Raw genomic sequence first — 13,312 nt, 5'->3', positions numbered from 1 at the left:
TTCCTAAAATATTAGTTAACATGCATAATTAAACTTATTTGAATTAAGTTGAAACTTAAACCATGTATAAAAAGAATTAAAAAATTAAAAAAAAAGATAAACCAATAGGAATAAATTCATAACGTGGGCTGGATCCGAACCCGACTAGACCCATCATGTAAGCTAGTGAAACTGCACGAGACAAAAGTTAAAAGAAATGAAAGATACACATAGGGACCTAAATCAGACGGCTAATTCTTTGCAGTTGTGAGAAAGTGAACCATGGAGAAGCAATTAAACTAATGCAACATGGAGAAATCCATACCACTAAGAAATGAAGGAGGAGAAGCATCAGACACAATACAAACTAGTGAATGGAGATCCGAGGCTGAAGAATATGAAATGATTTCCACTCCAACTGCCTTTCACAAATCCAGAGCTATGGTGGAAGCAGAAGCTACTGTCAAAAGAAAGAAAAGAAGAAGAAAGAGAAAAAGGATGAACAATTGGCTTAAACTTTCACAGTTTCATCCTCATCACCCAAATCCTGTAAGTGGGTTTGTCTTTTTGTTTTTCTTATGAATTTTATTTCTCTCCCTAACCTCAAAGATTTGTGCCTCTTTGACTTTTTCTTTAAAAAAAATGGGTTTTTCAAAAAGACCGAGGAAAATGAAAGAAAGAAAATTATGGGAAGTGAAAATAGAATTTAGATTGTCTTGTTTCTAGTTGAATTGTAGCTCTTATTTTATTTGAAATCAAGGCTTTTTTTTTTCTGGCTTTCATTTTTATGCATATGATGAATTTAGCTGGAAGCTGGAAAGCCTGCATTTGACTCTGAGCAGGCTGGCAAAGATGAATGTGTAAGAACCGTGGAAGTATCAAAGTGGGATTTCATTGAAATATCAGATAATGTGCCACAGAAGCTTGCTGTCTGTTCATCTCTCTCTCTCTCTCTCTATGTGTGTGTGTGTGCGCGTGTGTGTGTGTGTTTCCAGATTGGAATGTTGAATTAAAGAATGCATTGAACCAACATTAAATTATTCCTTGTGGACTAATCTGAGTTATAGTTTAAAACTTTGGTAAATTTGTGGGCCTTCAGGTTGATATTGATGTTAAGGAAAATAAGATGATAGAACTTGTACAAGCAGTAAAATGTAGAACAGTGGGAATTGGTGATAAAGCAGGCTCTAAGGAGGCCATTGATATGAGTTCCTCATCTTCAGTGGATGATGGTTTGATCTCGAATATTAGCTCTGGAACACGCATCGGAGATATAGTGTCAGCAAAGGGTACAATAAATGTAGATGGTGAGATGGTCAGAACTGAGCTAAAAACCTTTGCAGCAGAAGAAACTGTAAGTGGATTAGCTTTTAAACCCTGATTATTGGGTCACAATAGTTCAAAATTCTGTATTCGAATAGTTGCTTTACCATGAATGCAGTGACCTCTTCTCCAGGTTAAAAAATAAAAATGTTTAAAAGCATGGATCTTTATATTTATCAAGATGTTATATGGGGTTTCTATTCTTTTAGGTTGATGCTGGAATGAAAGAAATGCATTCAGAGAAAGCTAAATGTGTAGAAATTGTAAAATTACCCGGAAAATCAGCTAAGAGCACTATGCTGCGAAACCATCTTGTGAGTTGAGTATCTGTATACAAATACTGCTTCAAAACATTTGGTGTCATGAAAGTGTAACAAAATGGAGCTTCGAAATATTTCCTTGTGATGATTAGTTATTTGGTTGTGCATTACTTTTCTAGCAGAAACCAAGATATTTTGATCCTCCTAATGGCAGCTGGACTAGGTGTCTCAGTTGTGGAGAAGATCATCCAGCAGCAGAAAACCGTATGCTGCAAAAGCATGTGAAAGCATGCTTTCTCTGCAGGCGTCTTCAGCATATTGGAAAGCATTGCTCACAGGTTTCGTAGTATTTACCTTAAAATTCCCATCTTGGTTAGCCTGATGCCATCATAAATGACTATAAGAATTGATAATGTATAGAGGTTAAAGGTTACAACTGTATGATAATGAATTTAATAGACATGATCAAACAACAGATGAATTTGATAACTGGGTGCAATTTTAATTTCGAAATCCTTAGTTCCCAAATTGGCATAATAAGCATGAGCACTGCTTATAACAGTATTAACTGCTTAATGGTTTTCCTTAAACCCCAAGTGTTCTTTGATAAGATCTTTGGGTTGATACATTATACTTGAAATTTTAATTGTTGGTTTTAGAGATAAGAGGATCTTAGGCGACTGAAACAACACTCTTGATATTATTACATTACTCTGTTGGCATACTTTTTTATCTTTTATTGTTTTTAACCCTCCAACCTTTCCTACCTTGGAAGATGTCCTTTTTCATTTATGGAATATGATGTTCATTTTTATGAGGTTTCTATACATGACTTCTAATAGATTCAACCTTTATATTTTAGCAGGGTCAATATTGTCTTGTCTGCAGAGGAACGTTTGACCAAGCCAGTGATTGTCCAAAGAAACAAAAAGAAAACAATTTGAATTATAATGTTTGTTTGAGATGTGGAGATTCTAGACATGATATGTTCTCTTGTAGAAGTGATTATTCAGCTGATGATCTCAAGGTCTTCATTGTTTGTTATGCTTTTACAAATCACCCCTTTTTCTTGTAAATATTTATCCTGATATTGTGTTTTCATTTTGATGGGGAAGGGGGATCTGAATCTGACTTATTAAAAAGGAGGAAGAAATATACTCCTATCATTGAGCCAAATGCTCTTTTTGTTCTTCATCCTGGTTTTGTTTTATAAGAGTACTGATTAAGCATGTGTAAATTACAATCACAATGATTACTCTGTTGTGAACAGAAGATTCGTTGTTACATTTGCAATGACTTTGGTCATCTCAGCTGTGTCAAACTTCCAGATGCAAGTCCAACAGAAGTTTCCTGCTACACTTGCGGCCAGTCTGGCCATTTAGGATCTGTAAGTCCAATCTTTCGACTCGTTTATGGTTTAATTTATGCCTGTTTTAGAAACATATTTGGTGTACCTTATTGTAAGCTATTCTACTAGGATTGCTCAAAGTGTACCAAAGTTGTTCGGGGCTCAAAATCCCCTGCTTTATGCTACAGGTGCAGAGAGGAAGGTCATTTTGCATGATCTTGCACTCTCCCTAGGAAGGTTTGTTTCAAAGATCCTAAGTTCATTTCTGCATGTGCGTGTGTACAATGGCCTTGTTTGGTTATCCATATGTGTAAAGAAACACTATTGCAAAGAAACTGTTGATTATTTTTGGCACATCAAATGATGAAAAATGTTTGTTCTCGATGAACCATTTGCAGCATGCTAGGAGAGTTCATGCCGAAATGAGATCGGTGGCGTCTAGTTCTGCTCCTAATCGTGGACCTCAAAATGATGCCAAGGGTGCAACACAAGAAAGTCTAATCGTCAATATCATTCAATAAAGATGGAGGTCATTATTAAGCTTTCACTAACCATCTCTCAGGAGAATCAAGGCAGAATTCATGACAAAATCATGCAACGAGCAGCCTTTGTCTGTAGTAATCTATCCCTGCATCATGGACTTCCAGGTTTAGAATTGTACAATCTCAAATTTTGGTACTGAGGATCAATTACCCTTGAAAGACTGAAGGCTGAATCCAGTGAAGATTGGCAGAAGGGACACACTCTTAGAGGTATGAAGCCAAGATCCGTCGGAATTTGCTTATAACACATTTAAACTGTCTGATTGAAAACTCCTTACATATAACAATTTGTCCTCGAAAGATAAAGAGTTTTCTGTCTTTTTGATTGGTCAGTTTATGGTTTTGTCTTGTATATCAAATACTGGCGGAGGAATGGTTATGGCTGTGTACAACTGCAACTGAATTCAGATATTTGCTCATTCTTAAAATAGAGGGATCCAACTCTTAAATCAGGATTGTCAATTTATACCTGATCAGCTTTAGAGAGTTGTGTTGCATGGATTCTCATTGCTGACGGTCATTAAGACTACTAAACCCCTATTTTCTCTCTGGTAAAGATCAGGATACATCAAAAACTGAACTTCCAACTGAAACAAGCCAAACAACATAAGCAGTATTAGGACGGGGATTATTAAATCGACTTCTGTAGTATAAAGTTCCAAAAAAAATTATCTTTCTTTATCTGTAGATAGAGAGAATCATGTTCATAAAACATAAAAATTTGACTTTGATGAACTGCGGTCTCTTCCATTGTTAATGCAGGTTGAAAGGCTTGATTTCAATGGTGTTTGTTCAATTGCTCCAATTAATATTTTTTCTTTGTTTCCATTGGCTGGGTTAGAAATTCATAACAATACTTTTGAAAGACTTGTATAATTTCATCTGCTCAATAATTGGAAAAACTCAATTTGATTTCTTCCTTTAATTGTCTCTTTTTTAAGTACTAATTATCAGCAACAGGCAGGGCGATTTAATGTGGTCAAACAACCACATCAAGCAATCTCATCTCTTTGTTTGCAGCAAAGATGAACTCAACAGCTTCAAACCATGGCAAAATAAGTACAGCATATATAACCAAAACAGGATATGCTTTAAATAACGGAACATTCATATTATGTTCGGAACACAAAATAGGTAACTTATAAAGTACTGAATAAAAAACAAAAGTGTCCACTGCCATGGTTTATGCAAAGTCCTACCAATTCCTCAACGATTGGCCTTGGCAACTCTCTCGATTTCGTCCTTCTTCTTGATGGCATAGCTGCACAAAAAACGCGAGAATGATGAAGCAAGCAGTAGTAAATAAATGGGATTGCAAGGACAGTTCCTAGTTTCAAAGCAAAATAAGGTTCAAACACGGGAGTTCAAAGGCTGTTATTTACCTGTTAGATGATCCCTTTGCTGCGTTAATAAGCTCATCAGCCAAACATTCAGCGATAGTTTTAATGTTTCTGAATGCAGACTCACGAGCACCAGTGGTAAGGAGATAGATGGCCTGATTCACTCGACGAAGAGGAGAAATATCAACAGCCTGACGCCTCACAACACCAGCAGAACCAATACGAGTAGCATCTTCACGAGGTCCACTGTTATATCAATAAAAAATCAACAAGGATCATCGAAGATTGATCCAACAAAGATAACCCAGAATCGGAAGATGTTTTAATTAACATCATCTGCTACTTTAAAGATTAAAGTCAGCTAGTGATACATTTGAAAAAGGAAATTCTTAAAGGTCATATAGGCCACCTGTTGATAATGGCATCAACAATGACTTTAACTGGGTTCTGATCAGTCAGGAGATAAATAATTTCCATAGTATGCTTCACAATCCTGACTGCCATAAGTTTCTTTCCATTGTTTCGGCCATGCATCATCAATGAGTTTGTAAGCCTCTCAACAATGGGGCACTGAGCCTTTCTAAAACGCTTAACTGAGTACCTCCCAGCAGTGTGTGGCACATAGGTTGCATGTTTGGAAGGTTGAACACCAATGTAGTCACTCAAAGAGATATCAGAAACCTAAAATAGATAAATCATTCACATCAAGGACCAGGGCTAACGATTGGAGTTATCAAAGGGAACATCAAGTTGAGGAACCTAATTTTTTCGAATCTTCAGGAGTCTTTAAGCATTCGAAAGACAATCTAATACAATCATCTTATCCAAATAATCTAACCTAAATTTAACCAATTTCTTACAAACATGAAGACAAACATTTAGGATTAACATAAATTGTCAAACTGAATATCAGTAACATCAAAGACAACAAGTAAAATCTTCAAATCAGAGAACAACAATATAGATGTTCAGTCACAACAAGATGATCTAACAAATAATATCAAGTTAAAAACAACATGAACGATTCTCTACGAAAACAGAATCCCTGTATACAATTAATTAGTCCTAGTAGATCCACTCGACTTGAAAAGACCAAAAAAATAGAGAACATGCTAAAACGGAACATTTCATATAAAATCTAGAAAAAAACAAAGCCAAGAGAATGAAAAAAGAAATGTATGCGTAGAGAGGCAAAAGGGGGAAAAAGAAAAAGAAATACTTGAACTTCCTCGAAGCTCCAGCGATTAAAGAGCTTGACGTCAGGGTGAGACTTGGTTGGGTCTTGCAGTGAGGCGGTGGCAGGGGCTACAATGGCTGTCGCCATACCTATGATAGATGCCGCAAAGAGAGAGAACCGAAGTGCGGAATGAGGAAATTAGAAGACAAAGGCCTTTCTCTTATAAATCTTATACATAAAAGGTGACGTTTTGATTAGGGTTTTCGGCTTTTTAAGTATGATCCGCACACGTGGGTGTCTTTCTTTTTACTTTCTTGGGTAAACTACACCAACAGTCCCTAAATTGTATTTAAAATTATGTTTCAGCCACTCAACTTTTAAAAGTTACATAATGGTCACTCCAGTTATTGAGTTATTATATTTTGATCACTCATCTTATAGCTTCCGTTAAAAGGATGTGGTATGTTAATTTAATGAGTTAATAGCTAATTTCGCCTCTAAACCAATATTTTTAGAACCGAACTGGTAGTCGAACCAATTAGGCCACTAATTCAATCAGTTCAATTAAAAAAATATTAAAAATTCATAAAAAATAAAAATCAGGTTCAGCCAATTTTTAGCTGATTCAACCATTTGTTTCGTTTTTGGTTCAGTTGGTCCGATATTATTCTCTTGATTGGTACCCTGACTAGTTTTTGGTCTAATCCGGTCTAGTTCAAATATCATTGTTCTAAAAATATAGCTAAACCATCATATTAATACTTTTAACATTTTTCTTAACAATAATTCTAAAAATAATTTTAAAAATCTTTAAAGTAAAAAATTTAAAAATAATCAAAATTTATAAAAAAATATTAATAAAATTTCTAGAAATATTATAAAAATTATAAAAAATTTCCAATAATAAAAATTATTTAAAAATTATAAAATCATTATTAAACAATCTCTTTAGGGGAATAAGAACTTTTTCTAGCGAATATGATAAAACTCTTCAAAGAGCTAGTGTTTTCAAATCAAAGAACCCAATCTTTTTTGTTATAATGCATCTTTCATACATTAACCTTGGTTGAAAATGGTAAAAAGCTTTAATGAAACTTGCAATAGCATGATCTTATTGTTGAGTCAAACAGACTTTAAGTTGATAAAGCATGGGGATAAGATTATGAGTTGGCTTGTAAAGTGGCAAAAGTATGATGGTTTTAAGTTGACAATTTATGGGCAAAAACAAGGTGGCATGGAGTTAGAAAATGTGGCATGAACTTAATTGAAGCATTATTTATAAATAAATAATATTAGTGAATAAAAACTATAGCAAATTAGATTTGTTGGAAGGGTCTTAGGTGGCTTATTAAGCCTATAAACATGTAAGTGTAGTGTGTATAGAGTGTGTATAAGCAAAAAAAATAAAAATAAAAGAGTGAGAAATAGAAGTGTGTGTGGTAGAGTAAGTGGGTTAGAATTGAAAATAAAGAACAATACTAGCAACAACTAGTAAACAAAGGAAAATTTATATATTTGTTTTGTTGTAATGACTTATTTTATTGAGTACTGAAATTATTTTGGTTTTAGCGTCCACTAGACTTTTAACGAGTGTTATCCAAGTTAGATTTGTGCTCACTTCATGATGGTGAATATGATTCAATCACAATTTTCAAAATTAACGAAGACAAACTATGGTAATTGGAGTATTCGAATGAAGGTTTTGCTTGGATCTCAAGATTGTTAGATATTGTTGAAAAAAGATATGTCGAGACAGATAATGTTGAAGCAAATTTAACAAATGAAGAGAGAAGAGCATTGAAGGAAGCTCAAAAAAAAGGTTAAGGAGTTATGCTTTAATTTTCAATGAGTTGATGGATGAACCTTTGAAAAAAATTCAGATGGGAAGCATCAAAGAAATATGGGTTATTTTGAAAAAATCCATTCAAGGAGTTGAAAAGGCCAAAAAGGTACGTCTCGAATCACTTAGATTTGAATTTAATATGTTACAAATGAAAAGTTCAGAGAACGTTGATAACTACATTACTTAAGTGAAAGAGTTGGTGAATGAAATGAAATGAAATGGAGAAATTCTTGATGATTTCAGGATAATGGAAAAGAATTTGCAATCGTTGACGCGTAAATTTGATTATGTGGTTCTCTCTATAAAAGAATCAAAAGGTTTGTCACAAATATTTATCAATGAACTTGTGGGTTCTCTCCAAACCCATAAGCAAAAAATGAAGCAAAATGAAGATACTAGAAATTTGGAGCAAGTCTTGCAAAGCAAGTTTGTCCTTTAGTGAAGGTAGATCTAGTAGCAGTGATGGACAAGGAAAAAGCAATCATGGGGGATACCATGAATGATATATATGTGTCAATAGAAGTGGGCCATGCAATCAATCATATGGTATAGGCTATACAACTGAAGAGCATTAAATACATAGTCGTGGACGAGGATTTAGAGACTAAGGTCGAGGTAGAAACAGATTTCAACAAGGAAATATATTTTAAGTTCAATATTCTAATTGTAATAAATATGGTCATTTTAGTTACGAATGTAGATATGCTCCTCAAGTGGAGAAGAGAAATCATGTAGCAGCAACTAGAGAAGAAAAAATGTGGAATCTAGTGTATTTTTAACCTACAAAGAAAGTGAAAAATCCAAGAAAAATATTTGATATCTTGATAATTGTACCATAAATCACATTTGTGTCCAAAAAGAGCTATTCTTAGAGTTGGACGAGACTATTCATGGACAAGTAACTGTGAATCACATGTTGCTGTCAAATATAAAGGCAAAGTCATGATTACACGAAAGAATGTAGATAAAAAAATACATATAAGATGTTTATTATGTACCAAAATTAAAAAGCAACATCATTTTCCTTGGCCAACTTCTAGAAAAGGGATATAAAGTACACATGAAGGATCGTTCACCCTAAGAAATAAAAATGGAGAATTAATTGCCCAAGTTCATATGACATGGAATAGTTTGTTCGTTATTGACATCAAGTTAAGAGAAGTAAAGTGTATGGAGATTATTACTATTATGAAAGATGATTAATGGTTATAGCATTCATGATTTAGGCATCTTGGATTTTCTGGCTTGAAGCTATTATTGAAAACAAAGATGGTGAAAAACTTACTAGAAATTAGTCCTCCTAATCAAATGTGTGAAGCATGTAATAAAAGAAAACAACATAGAAAAAGTTTTAAAGTTTGAAAATCTTGAAGAGTTAGAAGACCAGTAGAGATTGTGGACTCTAACATAGAATATTCTTTTGATATACTATCACTAGGGAGACACAAGTACTATCTTACCTTTATTGATGATTTTAGTAGAAAACTTTGGATGTATTTTCTTTAAAAAAAATCACAAGCACTTGATGCGTTCATGGAGTTCAAAGCTTTGGTGGAAAAATAGAGTGGACATTATCTAAAGATACTCATATCTGATAAAGGAGGTGAGTATATCTCGAAGCTATTGGAAAGCTTCATATGGCAAGAAGGGTAAAATGTAAGCATCTACCAAGAACCTTTTAGGCTAAAATTGTTCAATGTGTTGTCTATTTGTTAAACCAGTGTCTAACAAAGAGTGAAATTCAAGATGCTCAATGAAGCACGAAGAGATCAGAAACGAAACTGGGTGTTGGACACTTCAAGATTTTCGGATGCATAGCATATTCCTAATCAAATGAGAAAGAATCTTGATGATAAAGGAAAGAAGTGCATTGTAACACCCTATACCCAAATCAATCGCCGGGTCCGAGCTACAAGGTGCCATATTCATTGCCGAAGCAACTACGATAAAAATATATTCAATTAATACCAATTAACATGTAAATATAATTAATATGAACATATGATACAACATGTAATCATTTTTGGGTTTTATACGAGCTGACGAAAGTTATAATGCTAACCCGAGGTCGAATGAGGACAAAGTGTAATGTTGACAAAACTCCTAGTTGACACGTGACGTAGGAAGTTTCTTGATGTGATGTGACATATTCTTTCAGTCTCATCATGGTAAGCAAGTTCGACGTCGCACCATGGCCTGAAACCCAGATCTCGTCGCGATGACATTCGTTTGACGTCACAACATCACATATTATTTCTACAATTTCTAAATGAATATCAACTTGCAACTTTTCAAATTAAATACCAAACACAAGCATTTCATATTCAACCAATACATGTCATTTCCTAGCATTAATTCATGCATTTCAATACCTTATCCAACATTTTACTAATGCATCGTCACATATAAGTTAACCATTTAGTGCATATCATTCCAAACATATGCAATTTTACCTAAATTCATCAAGGTCATAAACCTTTGCAGCATTTTACACAATGCAAACCAATTATGTAACACATACAAATTGCATTTGTATAATCCATTTCATACATCAACTTCTAGTTCAAAAGTTTACCTAAATATGTTTTTAGCACCTAAGAACCAACTCAACTAGGTACCTAATGAGTAATTGCAAAATTGAATTTCAATCCGAAGCTTTAAATTAAAAGTTATGTTAGCCTTGGGTTTAGGGACTAAATTGAATAAATTGAAAAATATGTTTGATTTTTTATTAATTCTAATTTGAATGGAATTTGATAATACCATATGTTTTATGATTTTATTTAGCTAACATTTATACAGAACCATCGAGAGGGAAAGGAAAATCGAAAGTCGACGACGAGTAGCTCAGAATTTTGGTTTGTATTTCTATGATTCAGGAACCATTTATTTTCTACATGTTCATGTCATTTTGCTCTAAATGGAGTTTGAGGTGATTTATTGATGACTATTTGAGCTAAATTAGTGTGATTAAGATTGTTTACTGAAATAGAGACTAAATTGAATAGAGTAAAAGTTTCATGATTTGATTTATATTTGAAAATTGGTATGAATTTTAGTTGAAGCATGTTGTTCTATTTGATAAATTAATGATTGATGATAAGTTGATATTGAAAGAATGTGAATTAATATACATACGTAATGAATTAGAAATTAGTTACCCTATTAGTTGTTCGGATCGAGTCGGATATAGTTGGTATATCATAAGGTCATATTATTGATTGAAAACATTGTTTTCATGAAACCTGAAGTGGTAGATTGTCCATAGTGAGTCATCATTGTCGGGAAACTCAGGGTGACAGGTTAATTAGAATGAGATAGCCATCATTGCCGGGTAACCCGGGGTGATGGGTCCGCGTATTTGTAGTAAATCTATGTCAGGTTAATAAGGTTAAAAACACATGAATTTATTAAATGGTTAGTGAAATTAAATGTAATGATTGGAATGTGAAATACAATTGTATGCAAATTGAGTTAAAAACGAGCCTCGAGGGCAAATTGAATATGAATGAGCTTATAGATCCGGAAACTATTGAAATGATAACATAGAATAGAGAATACATATATGTGTATATGAATACAGTGTGATGAATTTGTACTTGTGAAATGAATGGTAAATTTGGTTACTTATGTGATTAATTGAGTTGCAAAATAAATAATGTATAGGTTATATTGCAAGGGTAGATTTAACATGATCATGAAAATGAATTGGTAATGAAGATTGATATGAGTATGATTATATAGAATTGTAAGTGGTTGACACAAAATGACATGAGATTGAGTATGATTTAAATGTATACATTTGAATAATTTTATTTATATTATCTTGAATAATAGATTTACCACTAAGCAATTTGCTTAGTGTATGATTTTGTTTTCTCCGTGCATAGGTAAAGTATATTCCCGATGGATCGTGTGGTTATCTCAACGTCCAAAAATCGATCACCGACGTCCATAAATTAATTTCTATCAATTTAAAATCTAAAATATTTAATTCTCAACAATGGAATATCATCAAAACTTTAATAATTGATCAAATAGATCATTGGGTTAGCTTAATCAAGCTTCCAAGATAAAAAAAAATCTAAAAAAAATCAAAGTAAAATGGCTAGGGACTTTCTTGAATTAAGGTCGAAAAGATTCAAAATCCATAAAATGGAATAAAAGCTTCTTTTCTTACTCTTTTGGCTGGTTGGTGAGATGATAATCCCTCTCTCCATCCACCAATTTAATATTTATAGTTAGATTAAGTTATAATTAGCTAATTAATCATGTTTTATGTTAATTAATCAAAATTTGTTTAATTAATTAATTAACAACACAACCATCCACTGTTTCATACTTATGAATGGTTTAATTGTTGTTTTGGACCTTTGGTTAATTGTAATTTAAGTCCCTAATCCATTTTCTAATTAAAAATCTATAGCGATTGGACTTTACAATTTAGTCATTGGGCGTCAAATAATCACTAATTCGGCTAAATTACTTGTCCAAAATTAAATTCATCAATACACTAGCTCTGTAAATATTTGTATTTAATACTTATAGACTCGGTTTAAGGAAATGGGTTCCTGAAACCATATTTTTTGACACCATTGAAAACCAGATTGTTACATGCATTTTCTTTGACTATGAAAAAAGATGTACACCCTATAAATTATATAATTCTATCAGTGATTTCAAGAGATGTTGAGTTCAATGAAGCGGACTACTGGAGATGGAGCGAAGTAGAAAAGAAAATTGAAGGATTATTTTTCAGTGTTGGTAAAGATGATGACTTCATCAATCAAGATGTTATAGGTGATGATCAAAGTCCTCCACCAAGTCCTATTGAAACAACTTATATATCTTCATCGTCATCACGAAGCAACAATAATAGTTCAGACGAAGCACCTACAAGAAGCGCAATCTACGTGACATCTAAAATGCTACAAAGTATATAGAGACAACACTTGAATATTCCTTATTCTATTTAATAATAGAATGCAATATGGTAATATATGTAAAAGCAAATGAAGATGGCAAAAGGAATAAAGTCATGGATGAAGAAATTTAGACAATAAGAAGGAATGATATATAGGAGTTAACAAGTCTACTAGAAAGACAACCTAATTAAAGTCAAGTGGTTATGTAAGACAAAGACCAATAAAGAAGGAAATGTTGGAAAAATCTGGTGTAGAAACGGTTTTCAGTCACAGAGAAAAATTAAAATTTTAAAAATCTAGTCATTTGTAATATTTGTAGTAATAAACTTTTCCCAAAAAATACATATGCTTTGAGCAAGACAAATCCTATACGTTCTCAGCTTTCAACTAAATGACATTCTCCATTATTCTTATACCACGGATTGTTTTGAGTGTGGGCTCGAACAATCATGATCCAAATCCAGAACCAGAAAATTTATTATTTTTAGTAGAAAAGTAATTCTAAATAAGGTTATATGGCTATGTAGGATGGATTGGGAGCTAAAATTGCACATTCGGGCTGAAATTGATGCCAA

General features: G+C 33.2%; 2 protein-coding genes across 13 annotated transcripts; one reads left to right on the top strand and one right to left on the bottom strand.

The window, feature by feature from the left end:
* The first annotated feature begins 199 nt into the window (after positions 1-199).
* LOC105766594 (cold shock protein 1) lies at positions 200-3,904 on the top strand. Of its 12 annotated transcripts, none has more exons than XM_052629478.1 (9): positions 200-528; positions 786-908; positions 1,079-1,333; positions 1,512-1,616; positions 1,742-1,900; positions 2,428-2,589; positions 2,836-2,949; positions 3,099-3,147; positions 3,309-3,904. In XM_052629478.1, the coding sequence occupies exons 1-8, from the start codon at positions 289-291 to the stop codon at positions 3,141-3,143; spliced, it is 1,203 nt and encodes a 400-aa protein (XP_052485438.1). In that variant the 5' UTR covers positions 200-288; the 3' UTR covers positions 3,144-3,147; positions 3,309-3,904. The 12 variants fall into 12 exon arrangements, with proteins under 12 accessions (XP_052485438.1, XP_052485437.1, XP_012441561.1 ...); XM_052629477.1 differs by having other exon boundaries at positions 3,040-3,147; XM_012586107.1 differs by having other exon boundaries at positions 2,833-2,949.
* A 619-nt stretch (positions 3,905-4,523) lies between these two features.
* Positions 4,524-6,208, bottom strand: LOC105766596 (40S ribosomal protein S5). The gene is made up of 4 exons (XM_012586112.2): positions 6,012-6,208; positions 5,202-5,473; positions 4,835-5,038; positions 4,524-4,713 (listed from the first exon to the last, which is right to left on the bottom strand). Exons 1-4 carry the CDS (start codon positions 6,114-6,116, stop codon positions 4,659-4,661), a joined length of 636 nt encoding a protein of 211 aa, XP_012441566.1. The 5' UTR covers positions 6,117-6,208; the 3' UTR covers positions 4,524-4,658.
* Positions 6,209-13,312: the final 7,104 nt, after the last annotated feature.

The sequence above is a fragment of the Gossypium raimondii genome, chromosome 4, assembly GCF_025698545.1.
Source record: "Gossypium raimondii isolate GPD5lz chromosome 4, ASM2569854v1, whole genome shotgun sequence".
Taxonomy (NCBI): domain Eukaryota; kingdom Viridiplantae; phylum Streptophyta; class Magnoliopsida; order Malvales; family Malvaceae; genus Gossypium; species Gossypium raimondii.
The sequence above is the reverse complement of the archived record's forward strand: the minus strand, read 5'-3'. Positions and strand labels throughout refer to the sequence as shown.